We start from the raw sequence: 21,888 nt of genomic DNA, 5'->3' as shown, positions 1-21,888 counted from the left end.
AATCACTCAATAGTAGTACTGAAACATTTTTCAAGGAGTGTACATTGGCTCACAAAAGTTATCATTGGTGCTGAAATATCAGTTACAAAATACATTGATAAACCCACATGGAAATTTGAAAAAGCTAACTCGATACAATACACCCAGGAAGTGGCGTTGAGTATGCAAGCAGTAGTAAATCGTGCCGTAGAAAATCGTATTACATTTAGTTTAAAGTGCATAGTCTGCCAAAACAGTATTCATAGCGGTATTTGTTTGTGCTCTTTTCCACATATATGGATCCATCTATCGTGTATGAACAACAGAAAAGTGATAAATCCGAATTGTGTATGTGGCTTTGTTAAGTGCAGTGGTCGAAAAAGTGCAGTCAAGATGTATAATGCTGGTACTGAAGAACTCATCTCTGATGTGCTGAAAGAAGAACTCGCAATAGCTAAAAAATATATGAATGACATCGAATCGTTAATTAATTCTTTGAATGTCGATTTTAATCCTTTTGTGAAAAATGTACAAAGTGAAAACTACAACACTCTCAAAGAAACCGTTACTGAAATTCAAAGTGCTCCAATATCTGCTATAGTTACGAAAAACTCGTTTGCGCCCATTGCACAAGAGAAACACCGACAAATGAAATTATTGAGAGAAGACGAGACAAAACCAAAAGTTTATATCTTTGCAGACAGCCATGGACGAGATTTAGCCACTATTCTTACGAATATGCAATCTAAATTTTCCGTTACTGCCACAGTAAAACCCGGGGCTCCTTTCCAGCAAATAATTAAAGATTTAAGCCCTCAACCAAACGATGTTTGTGTAATTATTGCTGGAGCTAACGATGTTTATAAAAATGAGTCGAAAAATGCAATCACAGCATTGCGAAATGCACTGGAAAGAATCTCGCCAAGAAAAACAATCATCGTTAGCATCCCATATAGACATGACCTAATAAACAGTTCATGTGTAAATAATGAAATCAAATTCACAAACAGAATGTTTCAAAAGGTATGCAAAGCATTCAAGGACGTGAAGTTTTTGGACAGTAATTCCGAAGAGAGAAACCATTTTACTCGGCATGGAATGGACAGGAACTGGCTAGGAAAACGTGTACTCGCTAAAGCATTATTAGCAGAAACATTCAAACTATTTGAAAACACCACTCCTCCAATCATTCTAAAAGCACCTGTGCCCATTGAAACTGTACCATTGGAAGAAATACATACAGTGTCGTCAAAATACTCCTTCAAACCTAATGGAACAGCTGAAGGGAAGACTTCATATGCAGCAGCACCTGTATGTGAATCAACACAAACAGGTCTTTTATACAAAAGCAAGACAGCACCAGCAGTTACAACTCAAGTGGGAAACGTTAGTCCACCGCCAACTTGTGAAGCAGCAGCATTTAAGGAGGAAGAACAGTCATCAATAGCAGAAACAGCAACACCAACCCCCACAGGATCAAGTGTACAAGCCGACAGTGTAGAAACCTCACCAACAGGAGATCCACCCTCTATGGCAAAAAGGAGCACAGTAGTGACTGCAGCTGCTCCACATAGGATGTGCCTGAGATCAAGAAAGTCCTCAGCTGCAAATGGGGATTTTTTATGGTACTGGGGCAGAAGGGGGAAGGTTCCAATCAGAATGTAAGTAATATAGTTAATAACAACAAATGTGGGTGTTACCAGCACAACAGCTCCCTCTTCCCTGCAGAAAACTGTTCCTGTAATACTGGTATATCAAAAGTAATAAAACTCAGTCCTAGCAATGGTAACACCACAACTAATCATGTAATTAAAAATGAGCTCAAAATTTTTCACCAAAATATTCAAAGCCTGCTCTGTAAGTTAGACCAATTTATTGTAAATATTGATGAACCAACAGGCGCAAATTGTGCTCATATTCTCTGTCTGACAGAACACCATATCACTTTTGGCATTGAAATGCTCAATATACCAAATTATGGTTTAGCTACCTCATTTTGTAGAAAGCATATGTGCAAAGGTGGGGCAGTTATTTATGTGAAAAACAGCCTGTCCTTTGATACAATAGATGTAGAGAAATATTGTGTAGAGAAAGACTTTGAGGCATGTGTCACAGAAATAGTAGAAGGTAACAAGAAACTGGTAATCGTAGCAGTATACAGGGCTCCATCTGGTAATTTTAAAGTATTCATGAAACAATTAGATTCTGTGCTATTGTATCTCACAAGAAAAAATAGGGACATTATAGTGACTGGAGATTTTAATATAGATTTCCTAGGAAGCTCATCTTCTAAGACAGAGTTTGCAAACTTAATGCATACCTACAACCTTGTCTCCACTGTCAGTTTTCCCACAAGAACTACTGCCACTTCCAGCACTCTAATAGACAATATCTTTGTAGATATGAGTAAAACTAATCACATCAAAGTTGAAAAAGTCATAAATGGACTCTCTGATCATGATGGGCAAATACTCACAATTGACAACTTTAATACGAATCAGAACAAAGCTAGTGCACAGTGGAAAACCATTAGAAACATGAATGAGGAAAATATCCAAAAATTCAAATTATGCATTCGGGAGACTGACTGGAGGTATGTTTATCTTGCAAATGATGTTAATACAAAATATAATTTATTTACTGATGAATTATCAGATATATTTGAAAATGTCTTTCCAAAAAAGGTCTGTAGACTACAGAACAGGCAATCAAGCAAAAAACCATGGCTCACCAAGGGCATAAAAATATCATGCCAGAGAAAAAGGGAACTGTATATAATATCTAGACAATCCAATAATCCCCTGCAGATGAAATATTATAGGACATACTGCAAAATCTTAACTAAAGTCATTAAAAAATCTAAAAGTATGTGCATGCAATCTAAAATTAACTGTTCAAACAATAAAATCAGAACAATTTGGAATGTAATAAAGAGGGAAACAGGTACTTCACCATCTGACAATGAAAAATCTGCTGTCCTAAAAATTAACGATTTGGAAATAACTGATAGTAAACAGATAGCAGACACATTTAACAACCACTTTCTAAGTGTCACCTCTCAAATAGGTTCAGTGGTGACCTAAGAGAAGCTTTAGATATTCTGAAACTTAACCTCCCACAATGTTTTAATGATATAAATGTAACACCCATAACTGTTAACGAAATAAAAAAAATAATTCACTCATTGAAAAGTAAAGGATCTTCAGGTATAGATAACATCTCTAATAAACTGTTGAAAGCCTGCAGTAATGATGTAAGTGTAGTACTTGCTCACATTTGCAACATGTCTCTTTATGAGGGAGTTGTTCCAGAGAGAATGAAATATGCCACTGTGAGACCTCTTTTCAAGTCTGGCGATGCTACAGATGTAAAAAATTATCGTCCTGTCTCTCTCTTAACAACATTCTCAAAGGTTCTTGAAAAGGCAGTGTATAACAGGATTGTGGCACATCTTGATAAACTTAATATTATTAACCACAGACAGTTTGGTTTTCAAAAAGGGGTTTCCACAGAGTGTGCCATATATTCACTCACAAATGATGTCTTGGAGTCTATTAATAGTAAGAAGTCACCAGTTAGTGTCTTCTGTGATATTTCCAAGGCCTTTGATTGTGTAAACCACAAGATACTCTTGGAGAAGGTCTATCATTACGGAATCAAAGGGCCTATAGGTAACTGGCTAAAATCATATCTTCAAGACAGGAAACAAAAGGTGGTTCTACATGGCTGCAACAAAGGATCTCCTAATCTAGTGGATTCTGAATGGGGCAAAATTCAGCATGGAGTTCCCCAGGGATCTGTCCTTGGACCCTTGCTGTTTTTAATATATGTTAATGATTTACCCCTGTCCATTAGTAAAAATTGTGAATTCACAATGTTTGCTGATGATACAAGCATTGTCGTTGATGGTCAGTCTACTGCTGATATGGAGACTGATGTTAATGATATACTCAGAGAAGTTACAGCTTGGTTTTCAATTAATTCTCTTTCAGTTAATATTAAAAAAACTATTTTTATACAGTTCCACACAAAAATAAAACTCTAGAAAGTATAGTAATTGCTCATGACAACCAGGAACTAGAACAGGTGCAATCCACTAAATTCCTGGGGGTTCACATTGACAGTAGGCTCAACTGGGAACAGCATGTGTCCCTTACTCTAAAAAGGCTTTCATCAGCAACTTTTGCTCTAAGAATAATTACTCATTTTGGGGACATCAACATTTTAAAATCGTCTTACTTTGGGTACTTTCACTCATTAATGAGTTACGGAATAATATTCTGGGGTAATTCACCAGCCTCAAAAAAAATCTTAAATGCTCAGAAGAGAGCAGTCAGAATCATGTGTGGGGTTCCTCCACGAACCTCATGTAGAAAACTTTTTATACAGTTAGGTATTCTGACCACAACATGTCAGTACATATACTCTCTGATGAATGTAGTTAATAAAGACTATGCTCAGTATGAAACAAATTGTTCATACTATAACTACAATACTAGAGGTAAAGATGATCTACATGTTGAACTAAAAAATTTAACACTTGTACAGAAGGGAGTAAAGTATGCGGCTATAAAGACTTTTAATGCATTGCCTAATTATATTAAATGTACAATAGAAAATGAAACGCTGTTCAAAGGTATGTTAAAAAAATACCTGCTCGACCATCCACTGTACTCGTTAGATGAATTCTTTTCCAGAAGTAATGCCCTCCCTTAATAATAGATGTATTTAGTTATTAGATGGATGATACAATATTATGTTAATGTTATAGTGTTAATGTTATAGTTATAATGTTATGTTGAGAATTGCTATACTAGTTTAATGACAGCTTGTAATATCTATATCATTGAATTATATTACTATTCTGTAGCATTAATTGTATTTGTACAATTGTATTGACATGTTCTACATTCAGGCGAATCACTCGCATGTACGGATCTATGGAATACGCATATCAAATAAAAAATAAAAACAACCCGCACTGGACACCTCAAAAGGCAGAACATTGGGAATTATTGTAGATGTAGCTAAATGGAATATCTGAAGGGAGGTAACAAAATAATGTGTACTAGGATGGGACAAACCTGCCCAAGTCCTCTACAAAGGATACCAAGGGTCTAAATAATGTTTTGATAACATTTTGTATTTAAAAATATTTGTGTGTATAAATTGTTCATGTTGATGTAAATTTGACAATTTAAGAAATGGTCATGCTTAGGAACAATGTAAGAAATAGGTGTTATGTAAAAGCCAGTGTGCTTTTGTTTGAAACGAAAATAGCTGTGGGGAGTGGAAAAGGTGCGAAAGGCGAATTGGCGTGCTACCTTGAGCAAGTGTGGGAAGTAAGTCACACAGTCTGTAGGCGGCAGTGATTGAGGTAACTCCTTTGTGGAGCCGAAGCTTTGCCTGCAAATTTCCATAAAAATGCCTTGGTTGAAGACTGCAAACAGCTTACAGCATAGCTGCGAGTTGTTGAGCTACTGTATGTAAAACTGAATGAAGCCAAGAAGAGAAATTGAGCCCATACAGCAAGAAACTTGCAGGCCATAGTGTGGGTAGTGTAGCCGTCATAACTGTTCGCCAAACCCAAGCATATAGCCACCAGATAAGATTTTTTTCTATTTTTACCTTTGTACAGCATGAACCATTAATTTAAACTGTGATTTAATAATCATTCTTGAAATTTACGGAAACTGGCTCACCCTGTCATTTCATCCTAATCATACATCCGTATAGGGTTCCTTCCTGGTGTTTGATTGATCCGAGTGTCCTGTTTTACAGACTTATGAAGTGCCAAGTTAATATAAAGAGGAACCATTTAAATTGCTTTAGTGTAAATAATAAAAATGTTTTCTTAACTATTGCAAAGTGTTATAGTTTGCTTACATAAAATTCAATCAGAGTGAAGTGCCAAGTTAATATAAAGAGGCACCATTTAAATTGCTTTAGTGTAAATAATAAAAATGTTTTCTTAACTATTGCAAAGTGTTATAGTTTGCTTACATAAAATTCAATCAGAGTGAAGCCAAGTTACTAGAACCTGTTAGATGGCTATACAGAATTAGTTCAAAGAATAATAGCTTTTGAAAGTAAATTCCACCAAGAAAGAGGTTTTCTTTAAGTGAAATGTTCAGTTAAAAAGTGTGTGCTTTAGTGTCTAAGTATTTAAGTTTCTTGATTATGGAAAGTGCTTTTCTAAAGGTTGTTCCCCCCATCCCCGGCTAATTTTTTTTACCTTCCTTGAAGTTATCTACTGGGCTTTTTCTTTTTTTAAATCATAATGTATAAAGATGTAGCCCAAAATTGTTTAAGTGGGGTAATTTATTCGAAGAGCCAAACTAAACAGTAGCAAGAAAGTAGGCAAAATTCACATTTCTGCTTCTCCAATACTTCACTATTTCATTGCCAGGATAGGTTGGTGACCATTAAGTACATGTTTTAAACCACTAAATGAACTTGGAAATGAGTTGTCCTAGCTTCAGTATATTATTATTCATACTGTGTTTCTATCTAGCCACTGGGTAAGATCTTAGGAAAAGAAGTGAATAGTCCAATTTACTTATCCATTAGACGCAACACACGGTAAATCCTGTAAGAAGGATAACTCTATTGATTATCTTTTCCTATAAACAGGACTATCCGTCCACAGTGTATTTTATTTGGAAACTAAACAAAATTTTAGTAAGAGGGTTATACGTGGCAACATAGAGACAGGGTTTCTGTTATTTACATAAAAGCTTACTAATATCATAATGGTAATGTTACAAGGTCCTATTAATGTGTGGTCATCACATTTGTTAAATGTCTCACCACATTCCTATTGAAACTATTTACTCTTCTTGTAAATAACACCTATGACAAATTTATACAAATGTCCACTAAGACTTTGCTCGTCAACTTTCATTTAGGTAACAGCGATCTTTTAGATGTATTTAAATCAGTACTGTTAAGAAATACTGACTAGCTTTATTTTCAAGAATCTCAAGTTTAAGTTATACATACTGTTATCCTCCAATAAGAATCATTGGCCGATTCTTCATCTTTGACAGGTTCAGCATGCCTGCAATGCGAAACATTACCTTTTGTATTAACACATGAAATCCAATTTTTAAATTTAATAAATGCTTATACAAACATAAAGTTTCTTCAAAAAATGTATTTCTGACAACTTCCTGTCACAGATAATTTTCACTGAATGTTTCAACCCAGTTATATTGCTGATGAGAAGCAAATGTTGATCTTTTCCCTCTCTTCCTTCACCATCTCCTGTTTTGTTCACCTTGACATATTTCTACCAAACAGACTACCCCAATGGATCCACTGCTTATATTTAACACACAGTAAATTCAGTGCAAATATTTCCTTAACACAGGATGTGCATTGATGAGCTTGAATTAATCAGAAAAATATAAACAGATACTAACCATTCCACAGCTCTTACAAAATACTTGCATTAAGTAATCATCAAAGCTACTTTTTGTACAGCAAGAGAACTAACAGTCAAAATGGTGCTACATGCTACAGGCAGTGCAATACAATTTATTTTACTCATTGCTACAGCAATAAATGTACTTATAAAAATATTCAGACTTAGACTATATCAAATACAGAGAGAGAAAATATTCTAACTAAAGAGATATAGCAGCCATAGGCAGAAACAAATAAAAAAACTGATACTAATCTTAGCTTTGAGGACCAAAAGTTTCTTCATCTGGAAAATGTAAAAAGAGAAATGAGACTGTTCAAGAAATAAGGATGATAATTTAGGATCTTGAGTCATGGAAGATGGATGGTTAAATGAATGAAAAAACTAGACTGGACATGATGAAATTCAGATGCGAAAGAGCAGCAGATGACGTAATTTTAAATGCTGAGAAATAAGATCTCTTCAAGAGGAGCCACCAAAAGGTCAAATAAGTGAAGAACAAGCTGAAAATACCGGTAAATGGGCTAAAATGGCGGCAAATAGATAAACGAAACAGAAAGATAGTGCTGAAGAACAGGCAACCAAACAACAACAACAACAACAACAATAACAATAACAGCACATTGTAGCAATATATAATAGCAGTCCCACAACATCTGGAGGACGATTTTCCACTAACAGAACAATAAATTCATGAAGCCATCAAATCATTCCAAAACTTCAAAGCAACAAATGAAGACTCCACTACAGCAAAATTATTGAAATAGTCAGAACACACAAATGATCTACAACTGCTGTTTGAGAACATTTGGAAAGCTGAAGAGATTATTGAAAGCATTAATCCACAGCTATGAAAAAAAGGGGACACACAAAATGTCAACAATTGCAGAGATGCCTGACTTCTGCCAGTGGTATACAAAATATTATCAAAAATTCTCTGGACAGAGTTGTAGAAACTTTAGACAAATAACTGGGAGAATCTCAAGGAGCTCTAGAAAGGGAAGACCCTGCACAGAACAGATGTTTATTAGAAAATTGATAATTCTCCACAGACTGTTAATCACCAAACCAATAATAGTATCACATATTGGTTTCAAGAAAACATTTGATTTGGTAGGCAGAGAAATTATGGGTAAAATCATCAAAGAATTTTGTGTTAAAGCAAACATAATCCTCAAAACACTAGCAAATAGGGTGACTGAAGCTAAATTTATGGGAGAAGTATCTCAACCATTTGAAATAAAAACTGGTGTTAGACAAGGGGACAGTTTATCACCTTTACTGTAACACTACATTCTAGAAAAAATAGAAAGTTATTGGAATTTGGAGAAAAAAATCACAAAATTGAACCAATAGTTTTAGGACGAAAAACAAATGGAATTAAGGTAAACTGCCTGACTTCTGCAGATGATTCTGATATACTTTCAAAAAATCTGACAGACAGTTATTAAAACAAATCTTTTGGAAGAAATAGCAAAGAGAGCTGGTCCCAAAATTTCAGCCAAAAAAACAACATTGATGACAATTTCAAACAATGCATCAACATTCTTAGAAAAACAAAAATGTAAAATAGCATTAGTAAGTAAATTTAAATATATTGGACAAACTGTACAACAAAATGGACTAGAAGAATTAACAGTAGATGCAAGAGTCAGCAAACTGGAGAGAGCAAATCGTTTGACAAAGGATATTTACAACAAGAAATGTACAACTAAAAAAAACAAATTTAAACACTATCCCACAGTGGTATGACCAGGATGTTTACATGGATGAGGATGCCTAATGATGAACTATAAGCTGGACAGAACAGAGGTTCCACAAAGGAGCATTATTAGAAAATAATGGTTGCAATACAAGCTACAGATGGCTGGAAAATGAGAAGTAATGAGGAGATATACAAAAATTTTGAGAAAATATCAGAAGTAATGGCTAAAAGAAGATTAATCTTTTTTTAGAGACCTCTACTGAATGAGTAGTTCTGGAAGAAGGAATCAATGATAGCATGGATTACAGAAATAAGAAAGAAACAACATCAAACAATCAGAAATAATAGAAAGAAACCTTTTTACAGATAACATACTGAATGTAAAAGGATCATCACCTCTCCAAGATCAAAATTAATTTCATCCCTCTCAATAAGACTGTGAAAACCGGAAATAAATTTCATAAATATGATACTGCGAAGCTCAAAATCAATCAAAACGTAATGGAACAATGCCACCAGTAACTGACAGTTGAATCCCATAAATGGGCAGACATTGCCTCCATGATCCAACAAGCAGCTAATACTACAATCCTGACAGCTAAAAAGAGGAATCATACATGGTGGAATGAGGTTTGTGGTGAGGTGGTGGCCCAAACAGCAAGTGCATGGAAATAGTGGAACTCTACCAGGAGACCTGATGATTTTGATGTATTCCATGAAGTTCAAAAATATGCAGCCAGAACTCTACTGCATGAGAAACAGCAGTTAGAACAGATCGATCAGCGTTTCCAGATAAACAATGTCAGAGACTTCTATCAGACGTTCAAATCGAATTTGAAAGGATACCAAGCCCCTAGTTTTTGTTTTAGAGACGAAAATGGAAAGCTCAGTGTTGTGTACATAGTTCCGCGTATTCAGGGCGTACACAAATTTCCCACTAGAGTGCGCCCCGCTAAGCACAACAGCGCAGGCGCAGCACTCGTCCATCTCCCCACTACGAGATGGCGCTGCCATAGAGACGGACCAAATTCTGCTTCCGCCGATCCGCGTATTAATATGTAACGCAGCCAATGAGATTGCTGCTAACATAGAACACTTTCTCCTCGCGCATCACACACACGCAGTGATACATGAACGTGCGAGGTATTATAACGGGTGTAAAGATCTTCGATCAGTCAGTCTGCATTTGTCTGCACCAGTCTGCATTAGTCTGTACCAGTCTGCATTAGTCTGTACCAGTCTGTACGAGTTCTACAATTGTCTGTGCCAGTCCATAGTCAAGATCCAGTCTGCGCCTAATAAGATTACCATATTCCTGTACATAGCCATGAAGATAAATGTATAGACACTTTTGTCAAGTATCCGAGATATATGTAAGAATAAGATTAACGTACCAATACCAAAGGAACTTCAGATTGTCAATTGTAAATAGCATCCAGAACCAAGTTAAATAATTTTTATATTTGTTATTATTTTAATAAATGTGTGTGAAAATTAATCAAGTTCTATTTAAAGTTGGTCACCATCAATCTGCTACTCTAAGTGTGCAAGTGGCATTTCTATCGTCTGACCTAATGGCAGAAGATAAACATGCCATGATAAGACCACGAGACATATTGCTGACACTCGCTTACTTCGTTAGAGCAACAAGTCAAATAATCTGATGGTGTGTGTACTGAAGGTCTTACAGTACGCACACCACACTCGGCCTGACCAACAAAGAGAACTGCAAGATAATGTCTCGTTACTTTGAAAACCTACTTAATTGTGATGAACCGAAAGAAAGATTCCCTGTATGTGCCCCAATCCACAAACTACCCCTCATCTCCATCTAGTAAAGAGGAGACCAAAGAGATCATCAACAACTTTAAGAATAATAAGGCAGCTGGAGAGGATTCAATAGTGGTGGAACTACTGAAGCTGGCAAATAATGAAACTCTAGATATACTAGTCCAACTTTTTGAGGAGATCTGGAGAGCTGGGATGATACCAACTGAATGGCAGTCAGCTTTAATCCATCGTATACACAAAAAAGGTGATAAATAGAATGTCAATAACTATAAGGGTACCTCATTAGTATCTGTTCCATATAAGATTCTCTCCAAAGTGATACAGAATAGAATAGAAGATCATTGTAACCAACTGATTGGGGACTATCAAGCTGGTTTCCGAAAGGGCGATTCTTGCGCAGAACAGATCTTTAACTTGAAGAACATGATCAGGTACAAAAAAAATTGGAAAAATAACTATGTGGTCATATTTGTTGATTTTCAGAAAGTATATGACTCCATCGACTGACAGGCAGTAATGAATATTTTGGAAAAGTTTGGGGTGGATAATACATCAAGAAAGCTGATCAAACAAACTCTTACTAACACAGTGTCAAAAATTAAATTTATGGGTGAGGTACCTGAACCTTTTCAATTGTGTCTTGGAAAAGGTCATTCAAGAGTGGAGAAAGTTATTAGCCCAAGGAGAAACAAATGAAGAGTGGTTCAGACTTCGTCCTAAGAACAAAGGGGTGTGCATTGGCTGCTTAGATTTTGCGGCTGACCTAGCCATTTTTGCTAACAACATAGAGTCAGCAGTCAACAAGATAAATAGGCTGTCAGAAATTGCTGAAAAAAGTTAGACTCCAGATCTCTATTCAAAAGACAAAACATATGACGAACATCTGTGATGGACCTGAATGGATGATAACCAACCTGGGAAAAAATTGGATGAGTTAAGAATTTCAGGTATCTCGGTGAAGTCATCCACCTGGAGAATGGATTAAAAGAAGAAGCAATTGTCGGGATGAGGAAGTTAGACCAAGCATACCAACTGACAAAGAATACTTATAACAAAAAGTCTATGAGTATATGGGCCAAGTTCCAACATTATAATACAGTTGTAAAACCTGAGGGCTTATAAGCATCCAAATCTTTGACCACGAATAGACAAGGTAAGCTGAGCGGCTGGAAAAGCGTGAGTGTAGGATATTAAGGAAAATCCTAAGGTAATAGATGGGTCGATGGACAATGGCGAATGAGAGCAAATGAGGACTCGTGCAGCAAGACAGAACCTATCACAGCATCCATTACGAAGAAATGATTGTTATTTTATGGTATCTCATGAAAATGGACGGTGATCGACTAACAAAAAGAATATGGAGTTTCATCCCATCTAAGAAAACGAGGCCGAGATGGTTCAAAGAATGTGAAAAAGATCTTAAGCAGATTGGTATCTCAGAGAGAAATTCCTGAAAGGAACAAATTTAGAAGATTGGTGACCAACTACCAAGGTTTTAACATGGCATCAACATCCGAAAGACAGTGAGGACCATTATCTGAAGAGCATAAAAAGGCACTTCTTGCAGGGGCTCAGAAGATACTGGCAGGAAGTCAAAGCTGGAGCAAGAACAAGACCTGGACACTAGAGTGAAGTCGGTTGTTACCACGCAGTCCGTAGAGACTCACCTCAATAAAAAAAATAAGTAAATAAAAATAAAAGGCTTTCAATGCAGAAGAAATAGGGGATTGAGAACAACACGAATAGAATAAAGGGGGAAAAACATGAGGAGGAGATGGACGAGTACTGGAAAAACAGGAGACGACAAGGGAAGAAGAAGAAGTGAAGTTATTACATGATGAGAGATGGTGATTGGATTTGATTTGATTCAGTTTTCATTACATACACCGAAAAAATGAGATGATTCTCGAGGGTGTGGAACATGTCAGAATGTATAACACAAAACATTTTAATATAATGAATACTACCCTGATCATTTGTCATGAGATTGTCAAAATAGGTGAATACAATACAATAAACTGGAAAAGCTAATATTTACAGAATTAATACGCTGTCAGAATGAAACATTGTTATGCACTATTAATAAATTTATCATACACAAAATACTTAATATTGACTGTTGCAACCAAGTGCTGTCAAAACTTATATCTAACATATTTTTACTTAAGCTGGCCTAACAGTCTCTGTTAGGATATTCATCTATAGAGTAGAAGGCATTGCCTATCAAAAAGTCATTCAAACTCTGTTTAAACTGTGCTTTATCTGAAACCAAGTTTTTAATGGTTGCTGGTAATTTATTGAAAATGTGTGTTCCTGAATATTGGACCCCCTTTTGGACCAACATAAGTGATTTTAGGTCTTTATGTAGATTTTTCTTATTCCTAGTATTGATAATATGTATTGAGCTACTTGTTGGAAATATAGATATATAACTTGCAACAAATTTCATTAAGGAGTAAGTATACTGAGAAGCAATGGTTGGAATTCAAAGTTCCTCGAATAGGTTCTACACGATGTTCTTCAAAGACTGGTCCCAGATACTCCATTGCACCATTCACCGAACCTGATAACCCCGAGCCGTCAGTAACAAAAATTAAGTCTTGCTTAAGAGATTTACAACACTACATGCACTTGTTACCAAAGTCTCATTTACTTTTAGAGCTATCTGTTCCACTTCCTTTTTGGCCCCACTTCTCTCTGTCTTCACTATATCTGAAACAGTTCTTATTTTGTTGCCCGATACAATTATCATTTTCTCTTAATAAAGCTACTTCGATTTCTGGATTACTTGATTCAATATTTTGCAGTATTCTTTGTAATGCATTACAATTCTAATATCAGAAACGTTCCTAGATAGTAGATACAGTCTCCTTTTTGCCCCACATGATATCTTTATTCCTTGTATAATCCATGGTTTATCTTTTGACTTCTGTGTGATCTGAGTTACCTTTAGGGGAAAACAATTTTCAAAAGAGGAGGTAACTTTATTAATAAATGCTTTGCATTTTCCATTTGAGTCAGGTAAACATCTCTCCAGTTCATGTCTTTGAGCAATTTCCTGAATTCCTCAATTTCTGGCTTATTTATTATCCTCCTGTACTCAGATTTAATATTTTTTTATCCTGACAAGTTTCAACATTTAACACAAGATGCTGCACGTCGTGATCAGATAGTCCATTTACTATTGGTTTTGTGATATAACGTCTTTCCCCTAGATTTGTTCATAAAGATATTATCAATAGCAGTCTCAGAGCATTTACATATCCTAGCTGCAAAGTTCACAATAGGAACTAAATTGAATGATAATGTTAAAAACACCAGCAACCACTATTTCCCCTTCTTTTGTTTTTTACACAAGCTATTCCTTTCGCTTTGTGAAATGAAGCACTGCCTAGTTCCAAAACACAGGACTACTATGACAAGGTGAAATGTTCTCAGAGTGCTACATGTATGATAGTAAATGTAATCAGCACTATAGTTGTTTTCTGAGTAGTTATGCTGTGTGTGTTTCATTCAATCAGATGAAATGGAATAAAATCATCAATTTATTTATTTGGGCTCTTTATCACCAAGATACATTCAATGTTGGTTGAGGTTTATCTTTTGAATTCACTCCAGTGTAGATTGTCAAAATTTTATCAGTTGTCAATGTACTTGTAACACAGTTTCCGAATTTACTGCCATCCAGGAAAGTATCGCACTCAAATTATTCTCAGAGACTGAGAGATGGCTGAAACCGAGAGCAGAAAGCTCTGACATATTTAGTGATTAATGGAATATATATCAGAAAGGCAGGTTAGACACTGTAGGAGAGGGAGTGTCCATTGTCTCTATTGAGGTCAAAGCTGATTGTGACAGTGAAGTTATCTGGTTGCGTATAACAAGTCTAGGTGAAATCACGTTAATTAATGGATAATCAGCCACCCAGTTCTGCTATGACAGTTTTGGAGCCATTCACAGAAAGTCTACAGACAGTAGCACGTAAATACCTAGATCATGCAATACTAGTTGGAGGTGAATTTAGTCTACTGAGTATAGATGGTAGCCTATGGCTTCATTGCAGGGGGTGCAGTCAATCTTGTGAAGCACTTTTGAATGTGGTTTTCGAAAATTGTCTTGAGCACCTAGTTTGCCATGCCACATGCAATGGAAATATCTTAGACCTTGTAGTTACAAACAGGCCAGATATCATCAATGACTTCAGCATAGAGATGGGGATTAATAATCATGATAACATCATAACAACTAAGGTTACAAAAATTAATAAATCAGTCAAGAAGGCTAGGAAAATGTTCATGCCAGAAAGAGCAGATAAGCAGATGTTAGCATCTTACTTAGACAGAACTGACATCACTTAGTTCCATTAAGATGGACGTAGAGAGATTATGGTCAAAGCTTAAACAGATCGTGAATTGCACTCTCAACAAGTCTGTACCTAGTAAACGAATTAAGGATGCAAAAGAGCCACTGCGGTTTAACAATGAAATTTGGAAAATACTGAGGAAGGAAAAGCTACTGCACTCTTGGTTCAAAAGAGAATGCCAAATGGCAACAAGGAAAGGTTACTACCACTGTCATACCTCAGCAAAAGATCTGGCTGAGAAGCAGGGGAATTTATTGTCCTATGTAAAATCACTAAGTGAGTCAAAGAATTCCATCAAGTCACTTGACCAGTCTGGTGTGGCAGTAGGAGATAAATGTTTTAAATTTTGCATTTAAGAAATCATTCATGCAAGAGAATCATATAAACATACCGTCATTTGACAATAGCACAAAGACACCTAACAACAATCACCACAAGAGGCCAGCACTAGCACAAGTTGTTCACATGATATTCGTTGGACTGTTGCCTGTAAACCCGTCCCATGTCAGTGCTCTTGGAAGAGAGCTGTGGCAGTGACACGGCTCTGTTGTTGTTCCTGTGCAGTGATCTGCAAAGACGCGACGGTACGGGACGGGGGGTCGGGTCGAGATTCAAGCAGTGATTAAATACTTCATAAAGAAAGGTATGAAAGTGAAGGACATTCATGCCGATTTCCAGAAAACACCAGGGGACTCTGCTCCTTTGTCTTCAACTGTTGCTAAGTGGATAAATGAATTTCAATTTGGTCAGGAGAGCTTAGATGATGATCATCCATGAATAGGTCAGCCAAAACGTGTCACTACTCTAGAAATCATTGCAAAAGTCCGCATAATGATCAAGGAGGATCACCAATTTAGAGTGCATGAAATTGCTCACGCTTGCCAGATGTCATCTGAAAGGTATTCACAAGATGGGTGCCGCGACTCTTGACGCTGTGTCAAAAACGCATGAGAATGGACATATCACAACGATGTTTGGCCTGTTTTAGGAGAAACAAACAAGATCTTTTGTCCTGGTTTGTGACCACGAGGAAACTTTGGTTTACTACTATACCCCAGAGACAAAGCAATAATCAAGGCAGTAGAAATAATGCTGAATCTCCGCCGCCAAACTCCTTCAGCGGGGAAGGACATGGCGTCAGTGTTCTGGGATGCGCCACCAAATTCCTTCAGCGGGGAAGGGCATGGCATCAGTGTTCTGGGATGAGAAGGGGATTCTGTTTGTACATTATCTCCCCACTGGGCAAACAATTACTGGAGAATACTATGCTAACCTTCTGGACAAATTGCAACAAATGATATGCGAAAAAGGCCAGGTTTAATAAGGAAGAAAGTCGTCTAGCATCAAGCAAATGCACGCTCGCATGCATGTACCATCGCCATGGTAAAATTACACAAATTAAGGTATGAATTGTTGCCACACGTGCCTCTTCCCTAAACTTAAAATTTTTCTTTGTGGATGAAGATTCACTTAAATGAAGAATTGATAGCCTGAGTTGACAACTATTTTATAGGCCTGGAGGAAAATCATTGTCGAGATGGGATCGAGGTATTGGAACACTGTTGGACCAAGTGAATTAATCTACAAGCAGGGTACATTGAAAAACAAAAAAGTTTCAGTGACATAAGTACATTTTTTCTATTCTGTTTCAAGAACTTTTCAAACCACCCTCGTAAGCATCCCCGACGCCTGAAATAATTAAAAACAAATAAGTCGCCAGTTGCAGATGGAATCTCAATTTGGTTTTACAAAGAGTGCTATATGGCACTGGACCCTTACTTAGCTTGTATTTATTGTGAATCTCTCACCCAGCAGAAAGACCTAGCAACTGGGGAAAAAAATACAGAGGCGTCTCCTGTATATACGAAGGGCGAAAGAACAGACCCGCGAAATTACAGACCAATACCCGTAACATCAGTTTGCTGCAGAATTCTTGAACATATTCTGGGTTTGAATCTAATCAGTTTCATAGAGACCAGTAAGTTTATGTCCACAAATCAGTACAAAGCATCGCTCATGGGCAACTCAGCATGCCCTTTTGTCATACGACGTCTGTTCAAAAAATTCCAAAACTTTGTCCATAAAATTTTCTATGCTTATCTTTTAATTACTATGGATTGTCTCCTTCGAATTACTCTCCTCCACAATTGATACACTGCTCCCAATATCATTTCCACTTCCAGGAGCAGTCTTGACACACCTCTTGCTGGGTCGCATAAAGTGCCGTCTGCGAATTTTCTTTTATCTCATCTACCATTGCAGAACTTCATCCTTTTCAACTTTGGAAATAAAAAGAAGTCTGCAGGGGTCATACTATTCTCGCAAGGAACATCTCATTCTCATTTGTGAGATCCAAAAGTTTTTTTGGTCTTGACTCATGAGCCGTGGAATGAACTTGGCGGCAACACAATGCATTCCAAGATGCTGTGTCATTTCATAACATGATCCAATTGAAATGTTACATACTTCTACAATCTCTCAGACAGTGTATCTTCGACTGCCACACACAATTTCTTTGACGTTCCTGACACAAGCGTCATCAGGGGACATCTAAGAGCGTCCTGAACAAGGATTATTTTTGACTTTTGTAAAGCCATTTTAAAACGTGTGAATAATACATAAGACCAAGTATGGCTTAAGCACTCATCGCTATAGGCTCCCAGCATCATTTGGTGTGTCTGTGTAAAGGTTTTCTTGAGTTTCACGCAAAATTTAATGCAGATGCATTGCTCCTCTAACTTTGCCATCACAAAATTCACAAACCCAGATTCCATATTTCTTGATTTCCGAGAAGCATTTGACATAGTGCCTCACTGCAGACTTTTAACAAAGGTACAAGCACATGGAATAGGTTCCCAGACATGTGAGTGGCTCAAAGACTTCTGAAGTAATAGAACCCACTACATTATCCCGACGGTGAGTGTCCATCAGTGACTAGGGTATCATTAGGATCATTCCAGGGATGTGTGATAGGAGCGCTATTACTCATATTTTCTATGTGCATAACTGATCTGATGGACAAAGTGGACAGTAATCTGTGGTTGTTTGCTGATGATGTTGTGGTGTATGGAAGGTGTCATCGTTGAGTGATTTAGGAGGATAAAAGATGACTTGGGCAAAGTTCCCAGTTGGTGTGATAAATGACAGCTAACCCTAAATGTAGAAAAATATAAGTTACTGCAGATGAGTTGGAAAAACTAATCCATAATGCCAGAATCCAGCATTAGTAGTGTCATGAATGAAGTCACATTGTTTCAATATCTGGACATAACGTTGCAATGTGATATGAAATGGAACAAACTTGTGAGGGTCATGGTAGGGAGGGCGAATAATCATCTTTCGTTTGTTGGGTGGATTTTACTACAGTGTGGCTCAGCTGTGATGGACATCACATATAGGATGCTAGTGTCTGGGATCCACAAGGGGTCGAATTAAAGCAGACATTGGGGTAATTCAGAGGCAGGATACTAGATTTGTTAACAGTAGGTCGAAACAACAACATACAAGTATTATGGAGATGTTTCTGGAACTCAAATGGGAATCCCTGGAGGGATTTTGAGGAACACTGTGCTGACTGCAGAACAATTCTGATTGCACCAACATACATTATGCGTAAGGACCACGAAGATAAGAGACGACAAATTAGGACTCATAGAGAGGCATATAGACATTCACTTTTTCCTCAATCGATTGGCAGATGGAACGGAAAAGGAACTGACTACAGTTGAAATAAAATTACTTGATAGTTGGCACTTCAAACGCCAATAAGAGTAGTCAGCGTCACACTTGAACTGTCTGCTGTTGCCAAACTCCACCAAAATTGGCCAGTCACTTCCAATTCCTGGTTCAGCATTCTTTCTTGATGTATTTGTATCCCGAATTACGAGCCCGACACTTTTATTATGTATTTCATGACACGCGATAGCTACACCAAAAACAACACACATTAACAATGCTAATGAAAGACACACATTTCATTCATAGCACTAACCAAACACTACTGAATAACTCAGCACAAGGTGTGATTCAGTATCATACATATAGTTATCATATTCACAGAGATCATCTTACATTAGATAAGCTTTTCACTACATTGTGTGAAACTGAAATTTTTAAGGTTGCAGTTCATAGTTGCAACTGGGTCACTACATTCACATATATAAATACTTCATGCAGTGCTGTGGCATAGCACAATGGTTGGCAGATTAATCTAATGTGTAGCATGTCGTAGGTTTGAATCTCATCAATGTAGCAAAATTTTTATTTCTAAATCTAACCAAAAGAGTGTGATTATTATTTTCATTCAATTAATTGGTTTAAATGTATTTTTTTATTTTTAATACTTTGCTGCATCATTTTTCATCATTGTTTTGACTGTTCTATTTGGTCTTATTTTTCTTCCTGTCACTATTTCTTCATTTGGAATCTGCCTCAGTCATCTATAATCCACGAACAAGTGCCCACATGGACTGTTCACTGGTTTCTAACATGGCAGCATGTGCAGCTAGAGTAAGGATAGTTACAGGTAACAAATGAAACGGAGAAATTTTAATTTGCTTTCAGCCCTGAAATTGAGTTTTTGTTGTCTTGAGTTTACCCTTAAGCGTTAGCTTTAATCGCCATGAACAAAGCGATCATGATATTAGTACTGCTGCAGACTGCTGACCACAATTTTCTCGGCTGGGTTAGGACACAAGTTTACAGTCAGAGATACAAAACGGGTCGTCTTCCCCAGTTCAGTCACTGGTCACTTTAAATCAATAGTCGACAGAGTATCCAACATTTCTGACATACCTTGCACCAGTCACTAGAAAAATTGCTCTGTGTTAAACGTTTAACATAATTTGTGAAGTGAGCCGCTTGTTTGTTGTCAACTGTAACCAAACGGTAGCTGGTAGCCAATGTGGCAACATTGTTGCGGCAAGTGATTGATGTCAACTATCAAGTAATTTTATTCAGACTATTGTAGTGAGACAGGGTACCTTCTGCCATGCACCATATGGTGGCTAGTGGAGTATGTATGTAGATGTGGAATCAGTCTTTCCTTCTCATCCCATCTGGAAAGTCTCCCCTGATCTGCAGTTCTGGGTAACTTTCTCAAAATCTACAATTTTTCCTAGACCTATCCTTCACCCCTCTTCCTTCCACTTCAACCCTTCTGCCTGAAGAATGAGCTACTGGCTCTGAAAGCTTGCCTAATTATAATCTTCTTTTATGTGTGTGTTCTGCCGCCACTTAGCAAGTAGATTGTTTATCTATCCAATTCAATTATCATGTAATCAAAAGCTGCATTTAACATGCCAAGTCTCTTTTACCAATCACTTTTAATATGTACTACAGAATGTACTGTCTATCCTGTCCTTTTTTGAGATTACTGTTTTGTTGTACTTTTCTACAGGCATCATCTTACTTATTAGGAGTCAGTTCCTTCATGTTGTTGTTGTTGTGGTCTTCAGTCCTGAGACTGGTTTGATGCAGCTCTCCATGCTACTCTATCCTGTGCAAGCTTCTTCATCTCCCAGTACCTACTGCAACCTACATCCTTCTGAATCTGCTTAGTGTATTCATCTCTTGGACTCCCTCTACAATTTTTACCCTCCACGCTGCCCTCCAATGCTAAATTTGTGATCCCTTGATGCCTCAAAACATGTCCTACCAACCGATCTCTTCTTCTAGTCAAGTTGTAGAGCTGCATGTACTCGGGAAAAATTACGGCTGTAGTTTCCCCTTGCTTTCAGCCGTTCGCAGTACCAGCACAGCAAGGCCATTTTGGTTAATGTTACAAGGCCAGATCAGTCAATCATCCAGACTGTTGCCCCTGCAACTACTGAAAAGGCTGCTGCCCCTCTTCAGGAACCACATGTTTGTCTGGCCTCTCAACAGATACCCCTCCGTTGTGGTTGCACCTACGGTACGGCCATCTGTCTCGCTGAGGCATGCAAGCCTCCCCACCAATGGCAAGGTCCATGGTTCATGGGGGGAGTTCCTTCATAGTCAACAGTTAAGGAATGGGTGGCTGAATTCATATGTAGCATATGTCTCTGTAAGATGACTCATGAACAACTTCCTAGAATTACAATCAAATATGAAAATGCTGAGAAAGAACACAGTGTGATATTGCAAGATCAGTAATTAAAAAGATGTGCAAAACATTTGATGCCGTGGCCATACCAGAAAGTGAGTGGCATGTCTGTTGAAGCCTGACTACAACCTAATGTGAAAAACAATTTGGGACAATCTGACACACAACTGATTCTATGCACCAATCTGTTCCCGTGGATGAAATGAAACAGCAGTTGCACAAAAATAGCCAAGGTGACTTAATCGGAGAGAAAGAGTGGTCATTGTTTTCTAGGATGCAAAAGGGATTTCTATTTTAGATTAGCTTGCAAGACTGAAACAATACCTCACAAATACAATGCAAGTATTCTGACTCAACTGGATGAAAAAATATGGAGCCAAGACCCAGGGGGAAAAAAAAAGTTTATTGTCAGTGAAATGCATATGGTCACAAAGGCACTTTCACAATAGGAAAACTGGGAGTTTCAAGTGTGAAGTCTTCAAATATCTATTCCATTCTCCAATTTTTTCACATTCTGACTTTAGCTTCTTCTTCTTTTCTTT

The 21,888-nt window shown here is 37.3% G+C and overlaps 1 protein-coding gene across 3 annotated transcripts in view; it reads right to left on the bottom strand.

Annotated features, from left to right (window-relative positions):
- LOC126440353 (molybdenum cofactor biosynthesis protein 1-like) overlaps window positions 1-21,888 on the bottom strand; it is a 346,021-nt gene that overhangs the window by 167,326 nt on the left and 156,807 nt on the right. For 2 of the 3 annotated variants that reach the window (XM_050090641.1, XM_050090643.1), the window contains one exon: window positions 6,982-7,039. The exons of the other annotated variant lie outside the window; for it this stretch is intronic. In XM_050090641.1, coding sequence (XP_049946598.1) covers window positions 6,984-7,039 — 56 coding nt within the window. In that variant the 3' untranslated portion in view covers window positions 6,982-6,983. The remainder of the gene's footprint in view (window positions 1-6,981; window positions 7,040-21,888) is intronic. 3 annotated transcript variants of the gene reach the window in all.

This window comes from Schistocerca serialis, unplaced genomic scaffold (genome assembly GCF_023864345.2).
Source record: "Schistocerca serialis cubense isolate TAMUIC-IGC-003099 unplaced genomic scaffold, iqSchSeri2.2 HiC_scaffold_1362, whole genome shotgun sequence".
Lineage (NCBI taxonomy): Eukaryota > Metazoa > Arthropoda > Insecta > Orthoptera > Acrididae > Schistocerca > Schistocerca serialis.
The sequence above is the reverse complement of the archived record's forward strand: the minus strand, read 5'-3'. Positions and strand labels throughout refer to the sequence as shown.